Source organism: Dasypus novemcinctus, chromosome 7, assembly GCF_030445035.2.
Source record: "Dasypus novemcinctus isolate mDasNov1 chromosome 7, mDasNov1.1.hap2, whole genome shotgun sequence".
In the NCBI taxonomy this organism is placed as follows: Eukaryota; Metazoa; Chordata; class Mammalia; order Cingulata; family Dasypodidae; genus Dasypus; species Dasypus novemcinctus.
Genome location: NC_080679.1, coordinates 68,013,224 through 68,038,857, shown reverse-complemented (window position 1 = coordinate 68,038,857; position 25,634 = coordinate 68,013,224). Strand labels below are relative to the sequence as shown.

General features: G+C 36.9%; 1 protein-coding gene across 6 annotated transcripts in view; it reads right to left on the bottom strand.

The window, feature by feature from the left end:
* Window positions 1–25,634, bottom strand: part of CWC22 (CWC22 spliceosome associated protein homolog) — a 63,399-nt gene that overhangs the window by 31,354 nt on the left and 6,411 nt on the right. Inside the window, exons 1-7 of one of the 6 annotated variants that reach the window (XM_071216241.1) lie at window positions 24,332–24,411; window positions 22,581–22,720; window positions 19,666–19,799; window positions 17,949–18,016; window positions 6,089–6,199; window positions 3,674–3,919; window positions 471–599 (exon numbers count right to left, since the gene is read on the bottom strand). In XM_071216241.1, the coding sequence (XP_071072342.1) occupies window positions 471–599; window positions 3,674–3,919; window positions 6,089–6,199; window positions 17,949–18,016; window positions 19,666–19,668 (557 nt within the window). In that variant the 5' untranslated portion in view covers window positions 19,669–19,799; window positions 22,581–22,720; window positions 24,332–24,411. Of the gene's footprint in view, window positions 1–470; window positions 600–3,673; window positions 3,920–6,088; window positions 6,200–17,948; window positions 18,017–19,665; window positions 19,800–22,580; window positions 22,721–24,331; window positions 24,412–25,634 lie in introns of those variants that run through there. The other 5 variants (XM_071216242.1, XM_071216240.1, XM_058300552.2 and 2 more) reach the window with 5 other exon arrangements.

Genomic DNA, 25,634 nt, shown 5'->3' with positions numbered 1-25,634 from the left:
CAAATGTCTGTGCAGAAATCACTATGTGCTATTAAAACTTCTTGAAAAACAAAAATTCCACACAAACTGTAATACTGAGTATAAGGCATTTGTAAGTAGCTTACATTTTCATAAGAATCGTATTGTAAAGAAATATCCTTGGAATGCATGTAGCATAAGTGATTGAGTACCTGCTTCCCATACCATGTAAAAGGTCTCGGGTTCAACCCCCAGTACCTCCTAAAAACAAAACAAAACAAACAAAAAAAGCAACTCTCACTGGGGAGCAGATGTAGCTTAGTAGTTGAGTGCTTGCTTCCCATATAGGAGGTTCTGGGTTCAATCCCTAGTACCTTCTTTAAAAAAAAAAAATCCTCAACTACCCTGAAATGTAGTGATACAATAAAAATGCTTATTGTTCGTTCATGTAGATATTATGTTCCTTTGAAAAAATTACTATGAACTACTATAAACAAAATAGGGATGCTTACCTTCCTCTAACTATATTTTCTTGAAGAAGCTCTTGAATAATAATACCTATATTAGAAATGTTGACTTTGTTGATAAGACCATTGATTGACTTCTTTAGGGCTTCCCAGCTCATCCTCTGGTATGCTAAGCTAAAGAGAATTGATTTTTAAAAAGATTAAAATTTAAGAACATAAAAAACTTACATGGCAAGAGGTTATAAGAACATTATTTTCATGATAAAATGACCCAAACGTAAAGAAAAATATATGGTGACTATGTAGTAAGCAGATTATATGCTAAACTGTATCTGATCTTCTGTAACATGATGCTTAAGCAGAGACAACTTCAATTAATAATATTACATTATAAAGATAGTATTTTGTCCTTATGTCCCTATTATAATTGAAGACATCTTTATTAGTCAGATTCATGCTTATTCATTTTATATTATAAACCTTCATTTATTAAAACTTTCTTTAAATGACCCTTTTAAAAAATGAAAGTAATTATTTTTTAGAAAAAAAAAAAGAAAAACCATAATATGAAACAAGTGAATTTTATAAGCCATAAAAATGAAATTTTTATCATGCCCCTTCTCATAAAAATCTGATAAGGCAACAAAACTATGTATTTTAAACTATAAAGAAATGGTAATAATTACAGGCAAAGCAATAGTTATATGGAACTATGGAGCTGAATGTTCTAAATATTATAAAAAACACTTCTATGTTTAGACAACAATCCTACAGCTATCCAGCTGAATGCTAGATGATTATGCCATTCTTTTCTTTTTTTAAAATAATTAGACCTTAAATAGGCTATTTAGCATAACTGGATTTCTTTAGATTGAACTTCATAATGTCTGAAGTCCTTTAAATCTCTATGATTCAGTGCTTTTTATAATTAGTTATTTTTGGAATCTATCTTCAGCTGCAGGAATTCTTAATCTTTTTTTTCTTCCACACATCTCTCTGGCAATCTGGTGAAGTCTATGGATGTCTTGGAATTATGTAAGTTCTTAGGACTACAAAGGGATACCAATCATAATGAAAAAACTTTCAAAACATGAAAGAACAAAAGTTTGACATAGTGTGCTTCTTACAAAATGTGATGATAGGACTAATTACTATAATTGCAAAGTAAAATGGCCATAAACATTATAATAAGGTATCAAATATTGAGATATTCCATAGGAGATACCAAAATATTATAAGAGCTACAATAACTAGTCTATTAATACTATGGTTTGTTGCTTACATTCCCAGTTGAAGGAAATGCTAACTTTTAGTTAAAGATTAGTAACGTTTATTTTTCCCGTCTACATTCATGGATTCCCTGTATTTAAGGAGGGATGGTGAAAACTATCTGCCCTGGTGGGAAAGAAGATTTTATCACTGGCATTGTTTAAAACTGTTAGCAGACAGTGATGATGAAAAGCAGACTGACTTTCATTCAGTTTTATTACTGTATATAAATTCTCTACTCTAGCCCCTTGGTTCATCCCTAGAGAAATAAAATCTATGGCTTTAAAAACTAGTCTCATCAATAACATACTGCTGATAAATAACAACAACCTCTCAATATACTTTGATCAAAAGACTATGTCAAGTACAATTAGAAAATGTACAATTCACTTGATTAAGCATCCACTAAAATCAAAGACTACAGACTTCTCTTATGAGACTTTTACTTCTCTTTGTCCCCTTTAAAGCCTCTGAGCAGACTTCAACTGTATATAAAATTATCTTCCAGAAGCCCACTTAAAATTGCATATATTGCTGACTCTCCTCTACTCACTTTATTTATAAGGAAGAAAGCTTTAGATTAAGAATCATGTTTCGGGTCTCACATAACTAGGATTTCTTTGAATTGGATTAGAAATGGCAAATATTTAAATAATTTTAATAAAAAAAAAAAGAAAAAAAAAGAAATGGCAAACACTTCTCACTAATGCTGCCATCATTGCCTTCTACAAGAGCAAAATGACTAACAGATCATGAAGCTTCCAATAACCACAGAAGCTACCTCCAAACTCCTTCTCAACATGGCACTTCAGGTGTCACTACTAAGTGCTGGAATATGATGACACACGAAAAATTTTATTAGATCTGAATTTAATGTCATCTAATGTACCTTTCTGTTTCTAAATTTTTTCAATCTATTTCAAATCTTCAGTTTATCTTACATAAATGGCATTTTTACTCCAAGCTAATTCTTAAAATAAATTTATATTTCATTTACATAATAATCGCAAGCACTTTCAAGGTGTTATTAAAACATGCATGAAAAGATGTGGGTACACTCCTACTCAGCTTACCTAGAATTGTTTTCACAAAGCTTAGCTATGCTCTATCCCAATCTTTTTATTAACAAGCTGGCAACGGAATAACCGTTTCAATGGTGGACCATCTATATCATCTCATTCCACTAGAAAACAAGAACTTGAAAACTTAGCTGCTCTTTCATGTATAGTGTGCCTCGCATCTCATTTCTTTAGAAAAGGGAAGAAAGTGTGATTTTAATGTGAATAGTCATATGTGAATTTTCTCTTTTTGTCCTAGATCACCAAAATTATGCTCTAAGACGTTATGGTCTAAGAAAAGGAGGAAAAAGAGAATTGTTCCCTTAGTTTCATAGATCAGTACAGGGGCCACCAAACTAGGCCCATCTAGTGTCTGTGTTTATAAAATTTTACTGAAACACAGTCACATTTACTTATTTACATATTGTCTATGGCTGCTTTCACACTACGACAGGGAAGTTAAATAGTTCCACCAAAGACTATATGACCTGCAAGCCTAAAATATATTACTATCTGTTCTGTTACAGAAAGTTTGTTGACTCCAGCTTTAGTACAACTGAAAAGAGTCATTTTAGGTCTACAATATCCAGAGTACTCTTCTTTATTATGAAAAATGGTCACTACTAAAAGGCATGCCTTCAACTATGAAAGGAAAAATAGCATCAAAATTACAAAAAATATTCTTTTCCTCAAGCTTTTTAATTTATTTATGCCAAAAAATAAAGAAATTATGGGTCAATGCAAGAGCAAGTAGTGTGCGCAGCTTATACAGTAAAGAAGGGAAAAGGTATTTAATTTGAGATCTCTATCTTTATCAACTAACATAAACGGTTAACAGCCAAGGTCAATTAGAGCATAGTATATATAATTTTTTCACAGTGAGGACATCGCTATCTTGTTTACTTAGCAATATCAACATGCCTGTTTTTATCTGTAATCTGTTCTTGCATCATTCTGAGCTTTGCAGGTGGAATATATGCTCCACCAGTGCGAGTGAGGAGAGGATCCAGCTCATCTTTCTTCTTCTTTGCAGCAGGTTCATCCTGGGCAGAGGAACTCTGGGTTACTGATGGTTCTGGGCTTCTTCTCCCAGGAGATGGGGATTGCCTTGATCTTCTCCGGTCCCTATCTCGCTCTCTTTCTCTGTATTTTTCTCGATCTCTCCTGCTGTAATATTAATATTTTAAAAATGGAGAAAAGACAATATAAAACAACTTCTAACAATGAACTGCACCCTAAATGAGTGAAAGAAACATAAGTTTCTATCAGATCAGGAGGAATGGTGAGGAATTACTTCATAGAGAAAATGTAACTTAAACTAGGTTTTGAAGGCTCAACAGGACTTAGATTGGGGGTGGGAGGTATGGGATGGCATTCTGCATGCTGGCAGAGGAGAGAATAACTACTGAAATATGACCAGGGATTTTTAGGCTAGAGTGAGTGGAATAATCAGAAAACAATAAAGAATTATGTATGATGGTAGAAGGAAAGATGAGTTATAGTCAAACTGTTCTAGACTCTTGAAAGACAAGCAACAAAGTTTTTTTTTTGGCTTTTTTTTACTGGAAGTGAAGAAATCATTAAATGCTTCTCAGTGGGAGTGACATGAAAATAGGGTTTTAAGAGGACAACCTGAAGTGACATATATTGTAAATGATATAAAGGAGAAATAAGAGTTTATCTTCAATAAAGACAATTTTATGAGTAAGACTTATAAAAAACAAAATATTTGAAACTGTTTCTTAATAGAACTGGTATTTCCATTAAAATGTCAGGCTTTCAGAAGTTTCTGTTATGTGAACCAATATAAAACAAAACCCAACCACTTTCTGGCTGTAAATTAACTCTTCCTTTCTAATGAAGGCTCTTACCCTCTTTTAAGTTAACCCTTTTAAAAGTCTTCAAAACATGAAAAACTAAATAGGAAAGAGTTAAGTCCTTGCTTTTTGTTACCTCTCCCCAGAGAAGAGGTGTCCACTTAATTGTTTTTTTAACATATATATATTGCCTTGGAAACTTGCAAAGCCTTCTGGCTCTTGATTTGTGCAACCATGAGTTACATGAATATAGTTAAACAAAAATAAGTTTAATTTAGCCCTACATCACCAGGAAAACAGGTGGATAGATTTTAGCTAAATCCAAAGGGTAAATTTCAAATGGTCTGCCTTAAAGTATCAACACAATCTAGATGGAAAGAGGAAAGCAGTCAACTTCCCAGGCAGCAGAGGAACAGTTTTTAAACTGAGGTATAGAGAGGCTTGAGCAGCTGCCAATGGGGACGGACTAAATATACTAAGACAGAATAAGGAGAAGGGAAAACTAGCTTCAAATATAATCTCCAATTAGTCACAAGGGCAGGTGCTCCAAAACTCTGGGTGCTGATTTCCAATTAAGGTGCTTCTTACTGTAAATGTAATATGCACCAAGGAGTAGTGATAGTAGAGATATACTGGCATTGGTTTATTCTTCTAATATTCTTATTGTAAAAATTGTTACTAATTTCTCCAAGGAAGAAAAAAGAAATTAAATATAGATCCCATAACAACAACACTCTGCCTAGTTTTCAATGGAACATGAATGGCACTTATGTCTGATTCATCTTATATATTGTACCTAAGAGTTTCTGAATGCCCCATTCTTTGCTTTGAAGAAGAACTTAACTATCCTCTACTCAGTTCCCTACCCTTCACTCTACCAGGTAAATACTGCAGGTCCTGTTAGCAGGATGAACAGGTGGGTAGTCAAGATATATTTAGAAAAAACCCTCTAGATTGTTAACTCCAATCTCAATGTCCTACTGCCATTAAGCAGGAAAGTAAATTTAGATCATTCTATGTCATATAATACAGACATATTCTTTCATTCAGTGAAGAATCTTTTTTTTTTAGGGGGTACCTGGTGAACCCAGAACCTTATATATGGGAAGCAGGTGCTTAACCACTGAGCTACACCCATTTCCTCTGCTAAGAAACTTAAAAAAAAAAAAAAAAGAAATCATATACAGTAACCTCTCATGCAATAAAGTATAATGATAAAGAGACTGGGCTCTAGAGTCAGACAGACCTGAGCTGGTCACTAATAGGCTTCGTATACATGAACAAATTACTCAACTTCTCTAGGCCTCAGTTTCTTCAGGTATAAAATAGACATAACAGTATGTACTTCATATATTTATTGCAATAAGGAGTTAATCCACATGAAATCCATATCACAAAGCCTGGCATCTAAGAATATCCAATTAGTGCTAGCTGCTATTATTATTGTTTTTGTTATTAAAAAGCACACAGAAACTTAAACAAATATAATTTTTCTATAGTTAACATTTCCAGTACTAACCGTGATTCCATGCCACTATCATAAGAACGCTCTCTTCTCGAATGCTCGTGGTCTGACCTGCTGTAATCAAAGTAATCTCTATCCCGGGGGGATCTTTCTTTCCCTGCATACCTAACATAAAATAGGAAAACCGAAAGTAGAAGTTAGAAACAACTGTGTTAAAAATACTTAACTGAGGAAAGTCATACACTGGTAAATGCTAAAGCAACCCTATGACCTACAAAGTCTTGTCAAATTGTTTTGAATAAATAGCTCATTTATACATTCACTCCTTCAGTCAGGACTACAAAAGCTTTCAGCTTGTTTGCACCAAAACAACTCCTGGAATTCCCTTAAACTTCTTCATTCTGATTCTTAGTTTGCTTTGTAGAAGACAAATATCTGGTTATCACATACAACTAACAAGAAAAATGCTAAACCTACAAATGACCCCTTCTGTTCAGTTGTGTGATTTTATCAAAGCACTGTACAAATGAGACCAATGTGGTCGGCTTCCATAAGAAACTGTTACCTGCACTCCAAAAGACTGTATTTCATGAAGCTGCATTAATTGGACAACAGTGAGAACGGACTGAAATTACTGGCATATAAGGATAGCAAATTACCTATTATTTGAATCTTAAAAGTTGATTAAATCAGAATCTTAAATAAATTCATATATAATACATACGCATAACATAAACTATAGAAACCTATAATTAATTTATACACACACAATACACACGCACACACACAACACACACAGGGATTATTTTAGAATGGGGAGTAGATGATTGGGGAAATTGTAATAGTACCAAACAATGGAAATTAACTTGAGCAAGTTTCTAAAGATATTTGGCAGGGTAAAAAAGAAGAAAGTGTATAGGGAATAAGGAAGAGATTAGAAATATGAAAGAAAGTTTAAAGGTTGCTTCCCCCTTTTGATAAATTATTTTTTATGACCATAGCTTACTATACATTGCTTACTGAATGCCTGATACAAATGCATGATATATATTAACCATAACATTTTTGGACTCAATGTAATTATGGCAAAATGATGTAATGCATATAGAAATATTTTGTAAACTACAGAGCTAAATAAATATAAGGCTCAATAGTAACAGAGAGGAGGCAGGGCAAGATTGCGTCTGAGTGAGTGCACCTCATAATCTCTCCTGCAAAGAAGCGGCTGAGTAGGGTTGGAGTCCTGCTGGACTGGGCTGTTTTGGACGCTTGCAGGGCAGGAGGAGTCTGGATGTCGATTTAGTGGGACAGTGGCAGAGGAGATTCTTGCAAGAGGTAGAATTTTGGGTCTCTTTCATGGAGGTCGGGGTTGTGGGTGAAGCCCCTCCCCCTAGGGCTGGCGGCCGGGCCGTGGCGATCCCTTTCCCCTGGGGCTGGCAGCCTGGTGGCGGTGGTTCCTGAAGGCTTTGCTGTGCTGGGGAGTTCCCAAGCCCTGAGCGGCCTGTTTTGGGGGCTTGCAGGGCGGGAGATGCCTGGAAGTCGATTTGGTGAGACAGCGACGGAGGAGATTCTTGCAAGAGGTGGAATTTTGGGTTTCTGACACGGAGGTCAGAGGTTCTGGGTGAAGCCCCTTCCCCTAGGGCTGGTGGCCGGGCCGTGGCGATCCCTGGGATCTTTGTTGTGCAGCGGCACTCCCAAACCCTGAGCAGGCTGTTTTGGGGGCTTGCAGGGCAGGAGGTGTCTGGATGTCGATTTGGTGAGACAGTGACAGGAGAGATTCTTGTGAGAGGTGGAATTCTGGGTTTCTGACATGGAGGTCAGAGGTTGTGGGTGGGACCCCTCCCCCTAGGGCTGGCACCCAGCTGCGGGGATCCCTGAAGGCTGTGTTGTACTGCGGTGCTCCCAGGCCCCCTGTTAACCAGATGCGTGGTTCCCAGGTCTGTGTCCCCTAAACCCTAGTGGCCCACGCTCCAGAGACTCACACATCTTGAGTCTGCAATATCAGACTTCCCATCCCTGAATCCACCGCACCCTGAGATCCATCTGAGGTCCTTGATTACCCTAGCCCTTGGCGTTTGTGTTTATTTTTTTCTCTCTCTCTCCTTGAACTTGGAGGAGTGTACCAGCTGTCTTGGGGAGAGTCTAGGAAGAAAAAAGAGGTGAATCTGCTGAGAAAACCCAATTTACCTAAATGTCCTGGGATAGGAAACTTGGGTTTGAGGTGGAGTCAGAAAATCAATTAGACCTCTCCTAGCACACCTAAGGGGGAGGGACTGTAGGAGGTGCTATCCAAGCTTCCAGTAGCATATTTGGGGTTTCTAGTGAGGTGTAGATGATCTTACACTGGAAATAAAGAGCCATAGTCTTCTGTGTTGAGCTGGTTCAACAAGGACCTACTTGAATCTCCTACCGGACCTCTCAGGCAGCTTTCCTGCTACCCTGGGAGAGAGAGAAGTGAGGAAAGGAGAAAGGGGGAAGGTCAGATCCCTAAGTGTATTATTTAATTGCAAAGAGGTTTCCTAGCTTAAAAAGTTGGTTCTTTTTTTTTTTTTTTTTTTTTTTTGGTCTTGGTTGCTAATATTGCATTGTCTCCTGGTCTTTTCTCCCATTTTATCCCCCAAGGTCCTTTTCCATTTATTTAATTTTTTTTCTCTTTTTCTTGCTTGTTCCCCCCCCCCCGCCTTTTTCTTTGCCCCCCCTCCTTTTCTCTTTTCTTTTTTCTTCTTATTTTATTTTACTTTATTTATATAACAGGTGATACAGGGAGCGCCTCACACTTGCTGTGTTTCCACATCCTCCATTTCCTCTTTTCTGTGTGTATTGATTTTGGCCACCTACACTATCCGCTTCCCCCCACATCTTACTATCCTCCATCATCTACTGTTTCTCTTACATTCCACCTCCCTTTCTTTGGCCCCCGAATTGTCTGACTTTTAATTTCTAATACCTTTGTTCTGTTTTCTGTCTTTTATCCACTCTTGATATTACTGTCTTTCTTTTCTCTTTCCCTCTCTCATGAAAACACTGGCTTTTTAATTCATACTATATTCCTCCCGATATTCAGTTGACTGTCTCATAGGTACTCTACTTACTGCTATAACTCTATACAACTTACACGAGTTTAATATCCATTCTCCCAGATCTCACATTGTTGCTCTGTTAACATTTATTACCAATACTACTTTATACATTTTCTTTTCTTACTCATTTTGCTTTCCCTGGCCCTAATATTTTCCTTCAAAGTGAACTTAGCCAGCAACAAGAAAATAGAGTACGAAGAACAAAGTCACAAAGAGAAGACATAACACTTACACAAGAACGACAACTAATTAATCCCCAAGACTAGACAAAGAAGCTAAGGAACGACTCAAACCTGTCAAGATAAAATGATAACCAGACAGCAACAAAAAACTACAAACCAAACCAATAATCAGGAAAACAAGGCCAAATCCAATGAACAAAGGGAGCAGAACATCGGGCAAGTAATTAAAGATTTCAAAACATATATTAGAGACCAACTTAATGAAGTAAAGGAAGAGATTAACAATATGAAGAAAACACTTGGAGAGGAAATTGCAGACATACGCAAAAAGATAACAGATATAATAGTAATGAACACCACAGCTGAAGAAATCAAAAATACACTCTCAGCAAATAGCAGCAGATTAGTAGAGGCAGAGGAGAGAACTGGCGACGTGGAAGACAGTACATCTGAAATCAAACAGATAGTAGAACTGATCGATAAAAAGATAGGAAAAAATCCAACTAGGACTTAAGGACCTGAATGATAATGCAAAATGCACAAACATAAGTATTATAGGTATCCCAGAAGGAGAAGAGAAAGGAAAGGGGACAGAAGGGGTGTTGAAAGAAATAATGGCTGAAAACTTCCCAAATCTACTGAGAGAGATGGATGCACATGTCCAGGAGGCACAACACACCCCAAACACCATAAATCCCAACAGGCCCACCCCAAGACATATACTTGTCAAATTATCCAATGCTCAAGACAAAGAGAAAATTCTAAAAGCAGCAAGAGAAAAGAGAACCATCACATACAAGGGAGGCTCCATAAAATTAAGTGCTGATTTCTCATCTGAAACCATGGAGGCAAGAAGGCAGTGGTATGATAAAGTCAAGGTACTAAAAGAAAAAAATTTCCAACCAATACTCTACCCAGCTAAACTAGCATTTAAAAATGATGGAGAGTTCAAAATATTCACAGATAAACAGAAATTAAAAGAGTATGCCAACAACAACCCTGCCCTCCAAGAAATACTAAAGGGAGTTCTGCAGGAAGAAAGAAAAAAACAGGAGAAGCAGAGATGGAGGAGAGTGTAAGAGCAACAAAAAAGACAAAAAGAGAAGGAAAAAAACAAACAAAATATGACAAACACAAGTCCAAACAAAATATGGCTACCATCAATAATTCCTTGGAAGTAATAACACTGAATGTCAATGGATTAAACTCACCTGTCAAAAGATTCAGACTGGAAGATTGGATAAGGAAATATGACCCATTTATATGCTATCTACAAGAAACACATCTTAGACTCAGGGATTCATGGAGGTTGAAAGTGAATGGCTAGAAAACAATCTTACAAGCAAACAATAACAAAAAAAAAGGCAGAGTAGCTATATTAATTTCAGACAAAATAGACGTTAAATGCGAAACAATTGTGAGAGACAAAGAAGGATACTACATATTAGTGAAAGGGATAATTTCTCAAGAAGAACGAACAATCATAAATATTTATGCTCCTAGCAAGGGTGCCTCCAAATACGTGAGGCAAACACTGGAAAAATTAAGTGAAAGAATAGATGCCTCTACAATTATAGTGGGAGACTTTAATACACCACTATCAACTTTGGACAGAACATCTCAAAAGAGAATCAATAAAGAAACAAAAACATTAAACAGTATATTAGAGGAGCTGGAGCTAATAGACATATACAGATCATTACACCTGAATATAGCAGGATATACATTTTTCTCAACTGCACATGGATCATTCTCCAAGACAGACCATATGCTAGGCCACAGAGAAAAGCTCAATGAATTCAGAAAGATCAAAATCATACAAAATAATATCTGTGACCACAGTGGAGTGAAACTGGAAATCTGCAAGGGCCAGAAGGCCAGATTTCACACCAAGATAAGGAAATTAAACAGCACACTCTTAGAAAAACAGTGGGTCAAAGAGGAAATCTCAAAAGAAATTAATAACTACCTTGAAACTAATGAAAATGATAACACAACATACTAAAACATGGGATGCAGCAAAAGCAATACTGAGAGGGAAGTTTATAGCCATAAATTCATACATCAAAAAAGAAGAGCAAAAATTGAAGAACTAACTGCACATTTGGAGGAATTAGTAAAAAAACAACAAAGTAAACCCACAGGAAGAAAGAAAGATATAACAAAGATAAGAGCAGAACTAAATGAAATAGAAAATAAGAAAGCACTTGAAAAGATAAACAAAACCAAGAGCTGGTTCTTTGAGAAGATCAATAAAATTGACAAACCCTTAGCTAGACTAACAAAGAAAAAAAGAGAGAAGATGCAAATACACAAAATAAGAAATGAGAAAGGAGATATCACTGACCCCACAGAAATAAAGACTATCATAAGAGGATACTTTGAAAAACTATATTCCAACAAAAATGACAATTCAGAGGAAATGGACAAATTCCTAGAAACACATAAGCAGCCTATATTGATGAAACAAGAAATTGATGACCTCATAAACCAATCACAAGTAAAGAGAATCAGTCACTAAAAATCTCCCAACTAAGAAGAGCCCAGGGCCAGACGGCTTCACAGGTGAAATCTACAAAACATTCCAGAAAGAACTAACACCAAACCTGCTGAAACTCTTCCAAAAAAATTGAAACAGAAGGAACATTACCGAACTCATTCTATGATGCCAACATTACCCGAGTACCAAAGCCAAAGCCAAAGAAAGGAAAATTACAGAACAATTTCTCCAATGAACCTAGATGCAAAAATCCTCAACAAAACACTTGCTAACCATATTCAACAACACATAAAAGAATTATACACCATGACCAAGTTGGATTCATTCCAGGTATGCAAGGATGGGTCAACCTAAGAAAATCAATCAATGTAATATACTATATAAACAGATTGAAGGAAAAAAATTACATGATTATATCTATAGATGCAGAAAAAGCATTTGACAAAATACAGCACCCTTTCTTAATAAAAACACTGCAAAAGATTGGAATACAAGGAAATTTTCTGAACATGATAAAGAGTATATATGAAAAATCCATAGCCAACATTGTTTACAATGGTGAAATCCTAAAATCCTTCCCTCTAAGATCAGGAACAAGACAAGGATGCCCACTATCACCTCTGCTATTTAACATTGTCTTAGAAGTACTTGCTCGAGCACTGAGGCAAGGACCAGATATAAAAGGCATTCAGAGTGGAAAGGAAGAAGTCAAAATTTCATTATTTGCAGATGACATGATCCTATATACAGAAAACCCTGAGAGGTCTACAACAAAGCTTCTAGAACTCATGAATGAGTTTAGTAAAGTCGCAGGTTATGATATCAATGAGCAAAAATCAGTAGCATTTCTGTACACCAAAAATGGGTAAGCTCAGGAGGAAATCAAGAAACAAATACCATTTATAATAGTAAATAAAAAAATCAAATATCTAGGAATAAATTTAACTACAGATGTAAAAAATTTACACACAGAGAACTACACAAGACTGTTCAAGGAAATCAAAGAAGACCTAAATAAATGGAAGACTATTCCCTGTTCATGGATAGGAAGACTAAATATTATTAAGATGTCTATCCTACCAAAACTGATCTACACATTCAATGCAATACCAATAAAAATCAACACAGCATTCTTTAAGGAGCTAGAAAAACAAGCTATGAAATTTATTTGGAAAGGAAAGAGGCCCCAAAAAGTCAAAGACATATTGAAAAAGAAAAACAAAATTGGAGGAATCACACTACCTGACTTCAAAACATACTACAAAGCTACAGTAGTGAAAACTGCATGGTATTGGCACAAGGAGAGACACACAGACCAATGGAACCAAACTGACAGTTCTGATATAGATCCTCATATATATAGTCCTATAATATTCAATAAAGCCAGCAAACCCTCTAAACTGGGAGAGAATGGCCTATTCAACAAATGATGCCTGGAGAACTGGATATCCATTTGTAGAAGAATGAAAGAGGATTACCATCTCACACCTTATACAAAAATCAACTCAAGATGGATCAAAGACCTAAATATAAGAGCCAAGAACATCAAGACTTTGGAAAGCAGTGTAGGGAAGCATCTACAAGACCTTGTAATAGGAAATGGCTTCATGAACTTCACACCAAAAGCACGCACAGCAGAAGAACAAATAGATAAATGGAACTTCCTCAAAATTAAAGCCTCATACACCTCAAAGGAGTTTGTCAAGAAAGTGAAAAAGAGCGCCTACACAATGGGAGAAAATATTTGGCAACCATATATCTGAAGGACACTTATAACCTGCATATATAAAGAACTCCTATATCTTGAAAATAAAAAGACAAACAATCCATTTAAAAAAATGGGAAAAAGATTTAAACAGACACTTCTCCAAAGAAGAAATACAAATGGCTAAAAAGCACATGAAAAAATGCTCCAAATCTCTATCACGGAAATGCAAATCAAAACTACAGTGAGGGAAACGGACTTTGGCCCAGTGGTTAGGGCGTCCGTCTACCATATGGGAGGTCCGCGGTTCAAACCCCGGGCCTCCTTGACCCGTGTGGAACTGGCCATGTGCAGTGCTGATGCATGCAAGGAGTGCAGTGCCACGCAAGGGTGTCCCCCGCGTGGGGGAGCCCCACGCGCAAGGAGTGCGCCCGTGAGGAAACCCGCCCAGCGTGAAATGAAAGAGCAGCCTGCCCAGAAATGGCGCCGCCCACACTTCCCGTGCCGCTGACGACAACAGAAGCGGACAAAGAAACAAGACGCAGCAAATAGACACCAAGAACAGACAACCAGGGGAGGGGGGGAAATTAAATAAATAAATAAATCTTTAAAAAAAAAAAAAAAAAAAAAAAAAAAAAAAAAAAACTACAGTGAGATACCATTACTCTCATAAGATTGGCAGCTATGAAAAAACAGAAGACCACAAATGCTAGAGAGGATGTGGAGGAAAGGGAACACTCATCCACTGCTGGTGGGAATGCAGAAGGATCCAACCATTCTGGAAGACAGTTTGGCAGTTTCTCAAAAAATTAGCCATAGATTTGCCATATGACCCAGCAATTCCAATGCTGGGTATATACCCAGTAGAACTGAAAACAAGGACACAAACTGATATATGCACACCAATGTTCATAGCAGCATTGTTCACTGATTGCCAAAAGTTGGAATCAACCCAAATGCCCATCAACAGATGAATGGATAAATAAAATGTGGTATACACATACAATGGAATACTACTCAGCTTTAAGAATGAATACACTACAAACACACGTGATAACATGGATGAATCTTGAGAACCTTATGAAGAGTGAAGCAACCCAGGCATTGAAGGACAAACACTACATGACCTCAATGATATGAAATAAGTAAACCAAGCTGCCTCAGAGAGCTAGAGACTGGATGATAGGCTTAAAGGAAATTGGGGGGTAGAGGAAGGATGTAAAGCTGACACCTACATGGGTGAAATCTATGATAAGCAGGAGGTAAGTATTTGTACAAGGAAGGGATAAAATGGGGGCATAGGGTTACCTTTAGGTGGGGCTTTGTGGGCTTGAGGGGGGCTAGGGATGGGAGGATGGGTAATATTGCCCAAGAAACTGGGCGGTGGGTGGGGCAACATAAAAACATATGAGATTGTCAGGTACTTGGTTGAGAGAAAAATGATGAGAAAACTTTTTCAAAAATATAATAAGGAAGGTTACCTGTTTAAGATGCTTAAAGGGGATAATCTGATGCAGGACAGGCTCCTAGGGAATATGTGAATGCTCATTTTGCCATAGTGGGTTATATCATTGGATAGAGGCCCTTATAAAGAGAGTGAAGGTATACCCACATCCTGGGGAGGACTGATGCCCTCAAATAGAGGAAATTGTATCTCTCCAAGAGAAATGGTGGCTCCCAGTGCATTAGGGCAGTTGAGCATGTCAAGCCCTCAACACTGTTGCAAGTATCTCCGAACATAGCCCTTCAAACAATGAAGATTGACGGTCACTGTGGGCCCTAAGGGGAGGGGGAAAGAGGTATTGAATAGATGGAACCAATGTAACTGTGTGGGCAATAGAAGTGTTCCACAGGAGTACGTAAGGATGGATATAAGACATGTAAAATTACACCAAAAATACATAGGGGCTGATAGGCTAAAATGTAAATCATAATGTAAAACATAAGATAACAAAAAATTTAGAAAATTGTATAGTTTAAAATATAAACCACAATGTAAACACAAATGTTAACTTGTTTGAAAGCTATTTTTTCAATATCTGTACATCAGTTTCAGCAAATATAGTATGAATACGTAAAAAGATGATTGCTGTGGAAGGGAAAAGGGTTTAATGTTGGATACGTGGGAACACTGTATATTGTATATATGAACTACTGTGATCTAAAACTTTTGTGAAGATAAGCTTAATAATTAGAAAAAAGAAAAGAAAAAGATAAGATGTAGACACTGAGGAAAAGACGGAAGTAGCTGCCCTGCCAATTTGAATACAAGGCAACACTTATTGCAGTGATGGAAGGCAAAACATCAAAAACAAAGTTTTGCATTTTTAAATGATTTGATACCCCAATTTATTTTTACCTTAATTTTTCTAAATTATATGTATTCTATATCTAACCTTTAAACTCATCACTATATTTCGTTTTACTATTAATGGAACCTGGCAATATATTGGGCTTCACTTTGGACGAAGTTTTGGATCACAGAGAGGTTCAACAATGGAAGGGGAGGAATACTGGTGTGGGATGTTATTGACAGGGGACACATGGTTGGCAGGGAGTTCTAGAGGGCATATATCCAGGGTACATAAAAATATTTGGATATTTTCAAAGTGGCTACAATTAAAAACAACAACTGAGGGAGTGCTGAGTTCCTAGCCAGGGGAGCTCTATCACAGTCCCTAAAGGAACAGCAACAATCCCCCAAGTGCAACGGCAAAGACCAAAAAAGAATGAAGGTCCAACAGTGAGCCCTTGATACTAATGACTATGCTTGTGAGCCTGTGCACCTGAAATAAGAACAAGGCCTAGAGCTGCAGGGTACCTAAGAGTTACCTCCTGAGAGCCTCCATGTTGCTCAAATGTAGTCAGTCTCGAAGTCAAACTCAGCATGTAAATGCGTTGCCTTTCCCCCAGCATGGGACCTGACTCCCGGGGATGAGCCTCCCTGGTGCAGAGGGATTACTACCAAGTACCAGCTGATGATGTAACTAGAAAATGACCTTGAATAAAAGGGTCAACTCGGACCAGCAGAATATCTCAATCTACATATAATACCAGGAGTTAAAAATGCTTAGTGACCTGAATAAAAGGGGGAAATGGAAAGGACAAATGAGTTTATATGGCTATGAGTCTCCAAAAAGAGCCGGGAGGTTATCAGAGGGGCTGCCCTTATGCACACCTCAGCAGAGTCCCAGAGACAGATAAAGTAGATATAACCCCAGGTATTGGTTCTTCTGAGGGCTACAGAGACCCACAGGTTCTATGGTCATAGAAGATGGAGTTCAGTGCCATGTCAGTTGGCCCTACTTTGGAGTTTGTGTTTCTGTGTGATGGAGCTGGACTCAGATTTGATCTTTGTTCACAAGCCTCTCCTGTTACTTTTACCAGAACTGTGGTTGGTGCTGGGGTTTAATGTATACCCAGGGGACCTGAATCTCTGGACTGACCATGTGATAGCCAGGCCTTGAGCCTCGACAGACTTCAGCTCCTATACTCTGGTTTATTGGACTTACCCCACTCAGCTAACATGGAGTTGAAGAAGGTCAACCACCACACCATGGAGCCAAGAATGCCTACAACTGAAAGCAGGAGGATTGCATCCAGCATCCATGTGGAATCTAAGTCCCCTCTTGATATAGATGTGGAGTGGACACAACCATTCTAAGGTCCACAGGAAGGAGGAATAGAGTATGCATTAGAGTGGACTTACTGATACTCTATTCATGAACTATTGTGATTAGTAATTGAAGAAAATGTGGCATTAGTGTGGAGAAAGTGGCCATGGTGGCTGCTGGGGGTAGGGAGTGGGAGGAAGAGATGTGATGTGGGGGCGTTTTCAGGACTTGGAGTTGTCCTGGGTGGTGCTGCAGGGACAGTTTCCAGACATTGTATGTCCTCCCATGGCCCACTGGGTGGACTGTGGGAAAGTGTGGGCTATGATGTGGACCACTGACCATGAGGTGCAGGGGTGCTCAGAGATGTATTCACCAAATGCAATGAATGTCTCATGATGATGGAGGAGGTTGTTGTTATGGGGGGAGGAGTGGGGTTAGGGGGGATGGGGGTTATATGGGGCCTCATATTTTTTTAATGTAATATTAAAAAAATAAAGACAAAAAAAAGAAAAAAATAGTAACAGAGAAGGAGCACTTCAAAATAATGTAACTTTAACTCATTTTTACATTTTGTAAACGTCCATTCTATTTAGTATGAGATATTAAAATTATTCCCTTTCACCTAAAACAATTACATATACTCCAGAATTATTTATTAGACATACCTAGAATAGTCATTCAAAGCTGGTTCTTCCTATAGCCTACTTAAACAATACTGGTTATAAAACCTTCAAAATGTTCACACTAAAATTAAGGAACCAATAACTGAGTTACTTCTTAAACTTATTATAATAAAATTTTTAATCACATTCAAAACATAAGAAATTGTTTACCTGTCTTCTGGAGAGGAGGTCCTCTGATAAGAATTATAATTTTCTCTTCTGTCATGACTAGAAGAATGCTTTTAAAGGGGAAAAAAGAAGACATTTCAAAAATCATTTGCAATGTTTTAAAAAACCATATAAACTATCTATCTGGGTATACTGGAAGAACTTCAGAAATTATTTAAAAACATTTTTAATATCATAACTCATGTTACTTAAACAGCATTGAGATAAAAATTTCAAGGCATCCAAGATTAATGTCTATGGCAGATACCCATTTCCACAGTGCATCAAATACTATCTTGAATCAAACAAAATCAGAGAACAGTTCTCTCTGCTTAGAAAAGCCTGCACCAAACCTTGGTGTGTATTGCTGTCTTTCTCTGCCATTTCTCAGCAAGCTCTGTTCTTTCCCCCATTTCTCAAATAAATTCTTTTTACTGGCCTAACTGAAAAACAAAACGAAACAAAACAACAAAAACAACAAACAATATCAAGGTAGAATGTAATTTTCAAAATTAAATGCTATCTAGTTCATATTTTATTCCTACAGAGTAAGTTATGAATTAACAGAACACCATTTTTTATAATGGGCTTCTCTAACATAAGACTGAGGGCTATGCAAGAGCTCACATCTGTGGATATGCACAAGTCTTACAATATTGCACTTGCTTACATCATATATCCTTTCTTTATCAAACTTTACATTTACAGTACAGGTTACTAAACTGGAATAAAAAACTAGAGAAACTGGCTTTATATTAAAGAGAAATATTTATAAAAATTTATTTTTTGTTTTTACTAAACATTATTTGAACATCTGATATGTATGGCACTATGTTAGGAGCTAGGGATTTAGAAATGCTTCTTGAGATACAGAATCTATAGTGAAGTCTTTGAAAAGTAACATACAAGCAAGTAACTTCAATGTAACATGACAGAGATGTACACAGTACAGTTAAAAAGCAATTCTCACTGAAAAATGCAAATACATTAAAGTAACCAAAATATTTAAGAGGTAAAATTTTTGTACAACTAGTCAACATTCATATTTGTGTGCTTTTTTGGGTTCTTTTGTAAAAATTAATTTTAACTAACCAAACTGTAAGAAAGGAAAAATAGTATGTTTGTTAAAGTACTGTAATCTTGGAATCTAAGAAAAAAATAAAACAATGAGTAACTTGTTCTGCATTTATACGCTTGCCTCCTTAATGAGAAACCGATTTAAAAATATATAATTATTCTGCATAGGAATGTAAACAAACCCCAATTTTCTATGATTTTATTAGTATTTAATTAGCAGCAGTTTTAAGCCTAACATTATTACAAGTAAACAGCCAAAACAGTCTCATTAACTATTGAATTTTTCGAGTAACATACATTAATACATATAATATAAACACATACATAATACTTATATCCATTATGGTATAAATATTAATATACATAGGTCTACTAACCTACACAGAATGAATATTCATGTAATAAAAATTTATAATTTAAGGTAGCCATAATTTGGTTGTTATTTTACACTAAATACAACCATATTAAATTCTCTTTCTAATGTGTATGGAAAACTTTAAAAATTTATTTTACTTAGCAACCCATGAAGTAGAACTGTTCAATATCTATGATGTAAGGTTTCATAAAACTGAATTCAAAATCCTGAATACAAAGCAAAAGATTAATTCAACTGAATGGTAACACAGAACATATATTTACTGACCATTTATTATAAGATATAGTCCTTCCTGTGTGGACAGTCTGAAGGATACAAAAGATAGGAAGGACTGTCAAGGACCTTATGATGTTATATGGTTAAAAAGAGTCCCACAACTAAACATATCAGATGATGTGTTCCTAGAAGAGAGAGAGAAAGAATACTAAACCTATACTGTGTCTACTATTTACCTTTTCTTTTACAAGAAACACTGCATTTACTTAGATTACATTAGAGAGAAGGCCTCAATTCTGGGCTAATGATTTTTAACACATCTCCACAACATCTGTTGTAAGCAAGAAGGAGAAACCAAAAATACTGAAGTTGTGAATCAGCAAGGTTTTATAAATATGATCAAGTAACAAATGACTGGAACAGATACTAAGTGCCAACAGGAAATCATGAGTAGGGGACAGTCACTAGCACAGGGTACTGACGGATGACAGTGAGTAAAGGGGACTTGAACTGGGTTTTGGTTGATGAACAGGATTTCACTAAGTTAAAAAAATTATTTTGGGCTGTGACCCAAATAATAATAACCTGAATCTCTCCATTTCCCTTATCCTACTTTAGAATTTATGTCAGTGTAATAGTTGAAAATATTAAGTAATCAAAATGTAAAAATTCTCTAAATTGCTCATTAAGCAGAACAAATATGGTTTTGTATATATAATACTATATATTCACACAGGTAGTAGATAGAGAACAGTGTGAGGAGCTGAGTGAAGCAGGGACCTCCACTAGTTTGACTAGGCTCAGAGAACAGTAAGGGAGAGGAGAGGAGAGGATGGAACAGGTAGAAAGCTTGTTTCTAGCTAGATAAGGAAGCAACAGTGAAGCTCTAGGGAAAAACAGGCAAACCTTACCTGAAGCCTCATGAACCTCATGGATGTGCCACAGAACACCAGAAGAAGATCTGAGTTTTACCTGAGGTCAGAATGGGGCCCAACCCAGCTAATGGATCTGACTGTGCAAAGACGGTGGCAGGGCATACTGAGAAGTAACTGGGAGGGTCAAGGGCACACTGACTAAACACAGCCTCTCTGGGGGAGGGGAAATCCCACAGAAGACCCATCAGGGTCACAAGAAGGAAACCTGGAGAACCATAGTCTAAAAGGAGGAGGAAGATTTTGAGAAAGACTAAATATTTCTCTCTTGTATAACAGGTATCAGCCTAAATCTCTGAGTGTTCTTGTCCAACAGGACTCAGTCAAGAACCAGTTTCACTGAGGGTCTCCTCCTAGTTCCTAATGCAAGTCTGCCACCTGCTGGGACCTTGATAAGTTAACTGTTTCCGTGACAGTGGAACAATGAGTAAAAGTCCTGAACAGGCAGATTGCAGAACAATATATGAAAGTATTTAGGAGAGCTGGGGCTAGTTTCTGAGCCCTCTGTCAAGGGAGATTATTCAAGCAGAAGGCTGCATGCCTATCAAGTAGGGTGCGTTAGAAAGGGGATCCTTGAGTTCTAGAGAGGTTAGTTTACTGAGCAGTCACCATATACCAGGCCTTGTATTGGTGCCTGGGGTCAAAGAGCTCACAGTGTACAGGGTCTCCTTTAAGAAAGTTTAAAGAAGCAGAGCTAGTTTGAGAAGAGGAAGGGGGGGGGGGCGAGACTACATTTATAGTCAAATAAAAATACACCTTTCCCTTTACTGATTCCAAGACCCAGGATGTGATATGAGAGAGAAGAGGGATGAGAGAAGAGGGATAAGACTGGCTTGTAGATTCTTGCAGTTGAAAAGAAAAGTGAAATCGTGTGCTCTTCAGCTGTCTACTCAAAAGTGGAGAAAGTTCTGAAAGCAAATGGGGTCACTGGTACTTGGTACCACTCTGACCTCATCCCCTGCTAAGCTCCCTTTGTCATAATCTCCAGCTGCACTAGATTCTACCTGTCCTACAGCTTTGACCTGTGGTTTCCTATGTCTGGCATGCTATTCCCCTAGACAGCTGCATGGCTAACTCCTTCATCTTCTGTAAGTCTCTTCTCAAATGGTTACCTTTTCAATGAGTTCTATACTCACCTCCCTATTAAAAATTCCAAACCCCGCCCCCCAGCATTACTGATTACACTTACCTTATTTCTTTTCTCCATAGCACAAGTCTAATATTTAACACTCTAACACACTATATCATTTACTTAGGAATTAAGTTTGTAGTTTAGTTTCTGTCTCTCCCAACTAAAATGTAAACTCCATGACAGCAAGTATGTTGTTCATTGTTTTACCCAAACTGACATTAAAATTCAATAAATATTTGTTGAATAAATGAATGAATAATGTCTAAAACAAAGTACAGCACAAAGAGCTCATCTACGCATATGAAATATGCAAGAAGAGTTCACATTTTGGGAACTGAGACCAAGTGAGGGAAGGAGATATTCATCTTCTACTTCATGGTCATATTGAAGAGTACGCTCTTTGAAAAGGATGGTGGAATTTCCCACACCATTTGTTTTGTTTTGTTTTTGCCTGTGCTTACTCACACATACTTTCTTGATTCATAAAAGTGCTGGTGTATGTGTACACATGCACACACATAAGCACCTTGCATGCTCTCTCAATTATCCTCTTGGACACTATTACTCCCATCTGGCCAAGTATCTACATTTGAAACTGTGTAAGTTAGATGTATGTATGTTATCTGTCTATATTTATATAATTAGGACAGAGGTCTTGGGGATTGAACCCACGACCTCATATGTGGGAAGCAGGCGCTCAACCAGTGAGCTACATCCACTCCCCAATGAGAGTTGGTTTTTTTGTTTGTTTTTAGGAGTACTGACGATCGACCCTGGCACCTCATATGGGAAGCAGGCACTCAACCACTTGAGCTACATCTGCTCTCCCATACATTTTTGTTTGAAGGATAGGTAAGTGACTTTAAGTTTATTTTGTCTATTTTAAAGTTTCAAACACTTACTTTTGTCTGTGCCACACTACTTTTCATTTTCTGTTGCCAGTTGTCCGAATGAATCAAATACTTCTTAAATTGTGGCAAATAACAGGTACCTAATGGTCTAAATTCCTTGACAGTTCACTCTTTCTGTCTGCAAATGTCACCTATAAAATAAATTGAGAAAGCTTTGTTAATGCTGATAAAAATGTGTGTGTATGTATGAAATAATACATTGCTTCAACACAATGGACATTTGACCACCTCATATTTCTTAACTAATAAGCAGATAGAAGCTATAGCACAATTTTAAAAAATCAATAAATCCTTAAATAGTGTCACAAATACAATGCTTATCTAATGCACCTTACTAGAAAAGAAACTATGAACAAGAGACCAAATAATAAGGGTTTACCGAGAAGCATAAAATATTTTACTGTAATGACTAAAAGGAAAGTTAGTTAAAAACAGATGTCTGATAGTCAAAACCTTCTCAGTGATTTATACCCACATTATAAAATAGTATTGTGATATTATAAAAACAAGTGAACCAAGGAAATAGTTTTATAAGAATATATAAACTGAGTATAAAATATCCAGTGTTTCTGCATAAACTGATTATGAAATACCAACGTTCTTGTAATAATGATCAGAGAAAAATGTATATCACATGGAAATATAAGGTGCTAAACTAAAAAAATTATTACTGTGATTCCTCAAGGCACAAGGCTTCAGATATACATACATTTGAGAATTTAGTATTGGCTCAGAGTCATCAAAGTTAAATGCTAAAATATCTTTTGATATTCATCTTTTAAGCGAATTTTAGTAATTTCTACAAAATGCTTAATTGATAGTTTTATTTGCATAGAACTGCCATTCAAGCATTTTAATGGAATTACATATCTAAATAGCTTATGGTATAAGGTACCCAAAGCATAAAAATAAAATTAAATAGAATAAAAGAATTAAAAGATATAGAATCAGAACACATGGACTGAGACGTCTGAGAATATCTTGGGAAGCCAAAAGACAGATCATATGAAATTCAAAGTCTTGGAAAATGTAAGCCATATGGTTATTACAAATGTAGGGAAACAGGATTACATGGTACAGAAGAAAGAAGGGCTTGAAAAGTCTCATTTCACCTATTTTCCATTCAATTGTTTGGAATAAAAATGCAACTGTAAATTTTTAAAAAATGAAAAAAAGAAAACAATTCCATTTTGATAGAATATAAAATATTAAAACTCATAGAAATAAAAAAAGATGTAGAGATATGGAGAAAGAATTGTGCTCAGTTCTAAAATAATTGAATACAATTAAGAAAAAACTTTAAATTTGAGTGCTAGAAAGCATTACAGATTATCCAATTCCTTCTATTCAAAGATGAGAACAAAAGAGGTTAGTTAAGTCATTTCAGTGTTCTAAGTTATGATGTCAGTTTGTGGCAGACTCACAAACTGGAGACTAGAAACTTGGCTTAATGATACCCACTTAAGTATTCTCTTCACTAGCCTACAGCTTAGACATATAATATACAAAGAGCCTTGACATAGAACAGCTATTATTTTAGTACAGATAGAGATATACACAAATTGCTAAATCAAGAAAAGTTTAATATGTTTAACATGGCACCAAAGTTAGAAAAAGTAAGGAATGGTTGTGGCTCAAGTGGTTGAGTACCCAATTCCCATATGGGAGGTCCTGGGTACAGTTCCTGGTTCCTCCTGAAATAAACAGAAACAAACAAGCAAAAAATAAATGAAAAAACCAACTCAGGGAAGCTGATGTGGTGCAGCAGTTGAGTGACGGCTTCCTATCTACAAGCCTGGGTTCAATCCCCAGTCCCCAGTACCTCAAAAAAAAAAAAAAAACTCAGTAAAAGCAATATGCACAAGATTCTTATAAACTTATCAATCTATGAAAACATAACTGCAATCTAAGCATACAAATGTTTATGCACTTGTAGCTGCTGTTAAATAGACCAATATCCCTAACTTGACATAATGCATCCACTGTAGCCTGGTTCTTCCATTAGCTACTATTGCAGTTGTGTGCAAAGCTCAGCCTTGTTTCAGGCTCACAAGTTGGCCTGCCCCGCCCCCCCCCCTTTTTCTTTTTAAAGAGCTGTTCTCATCCTGAACCCTAATACTGAAATAGCAGACCAGGCTGTCTAGGACTCTTACTATGTCCACAGTTATGAATTACTGTTTGATCTCAGTTTCAGAGCAACTCTACACTTCAGATAAACAAGTGAGAAAACTTCAGAATAAGTTATGTAAAACAAGTCACAGAATCAGACTCTGTAAGAGTGGTGGGGAGATAAGAGGCACTTCCATTTATTTAAATAGTCTACTCTTGGGAAGTGGATGTGACTCAAGCAATTGGGATCCCATCTTCCATATAGGATGGCCAGGGTTCAATATCCAGGGCCTCCTGGTGAAGGCAAGCTGGCCTGCACCCAAGCTTGGAATGCCCCCTGGAATGCCCCCTGCACAGGAGTGCCAGCCCACGTGGAAGGCTGACATAGCAAGATGATACAACAAAAAGAGACATAGAGGAGAGACAGTAAGAGACGAAGCAGAACAGGGAGCTGAGGTGGCGCAAGTGAATGATCACCTCTCCCCTACTCCAGAAGGTCCCATGATTGGTTCCTGGAGCCGCCTAATGAGAATACAAGCAGACACAGAAGCACAAGCACCGAATGGACATAGAAAGCAGACAATGGAGGGAGGGGCTGAAATAAATAAATAAATCCTCCAAAAAAAATATTCTATTCTGATACAGTGCAAAAGTTACTATCTTAGTAAACCATGTATCACCAAAACTCGAAATATAAAATATTAATACTTTCAATGGGGAAACTGTACATTATTGACTAGAAAGTTTTAGACAAATAATGATTATACTATTTTCCAAAAAGAATTTAAAAGGTGTTTTGATTCTCAGGGCCATGGGTGACTACATGGCACCTTTGTGCAAATTTTTATATGGCCAAGAAGTTCCTATTGGACTCAATCTTCCTACAGATAACTATAAACTGGACAAAAATGCAGAAATAAAATTTAAAAAGTAAAA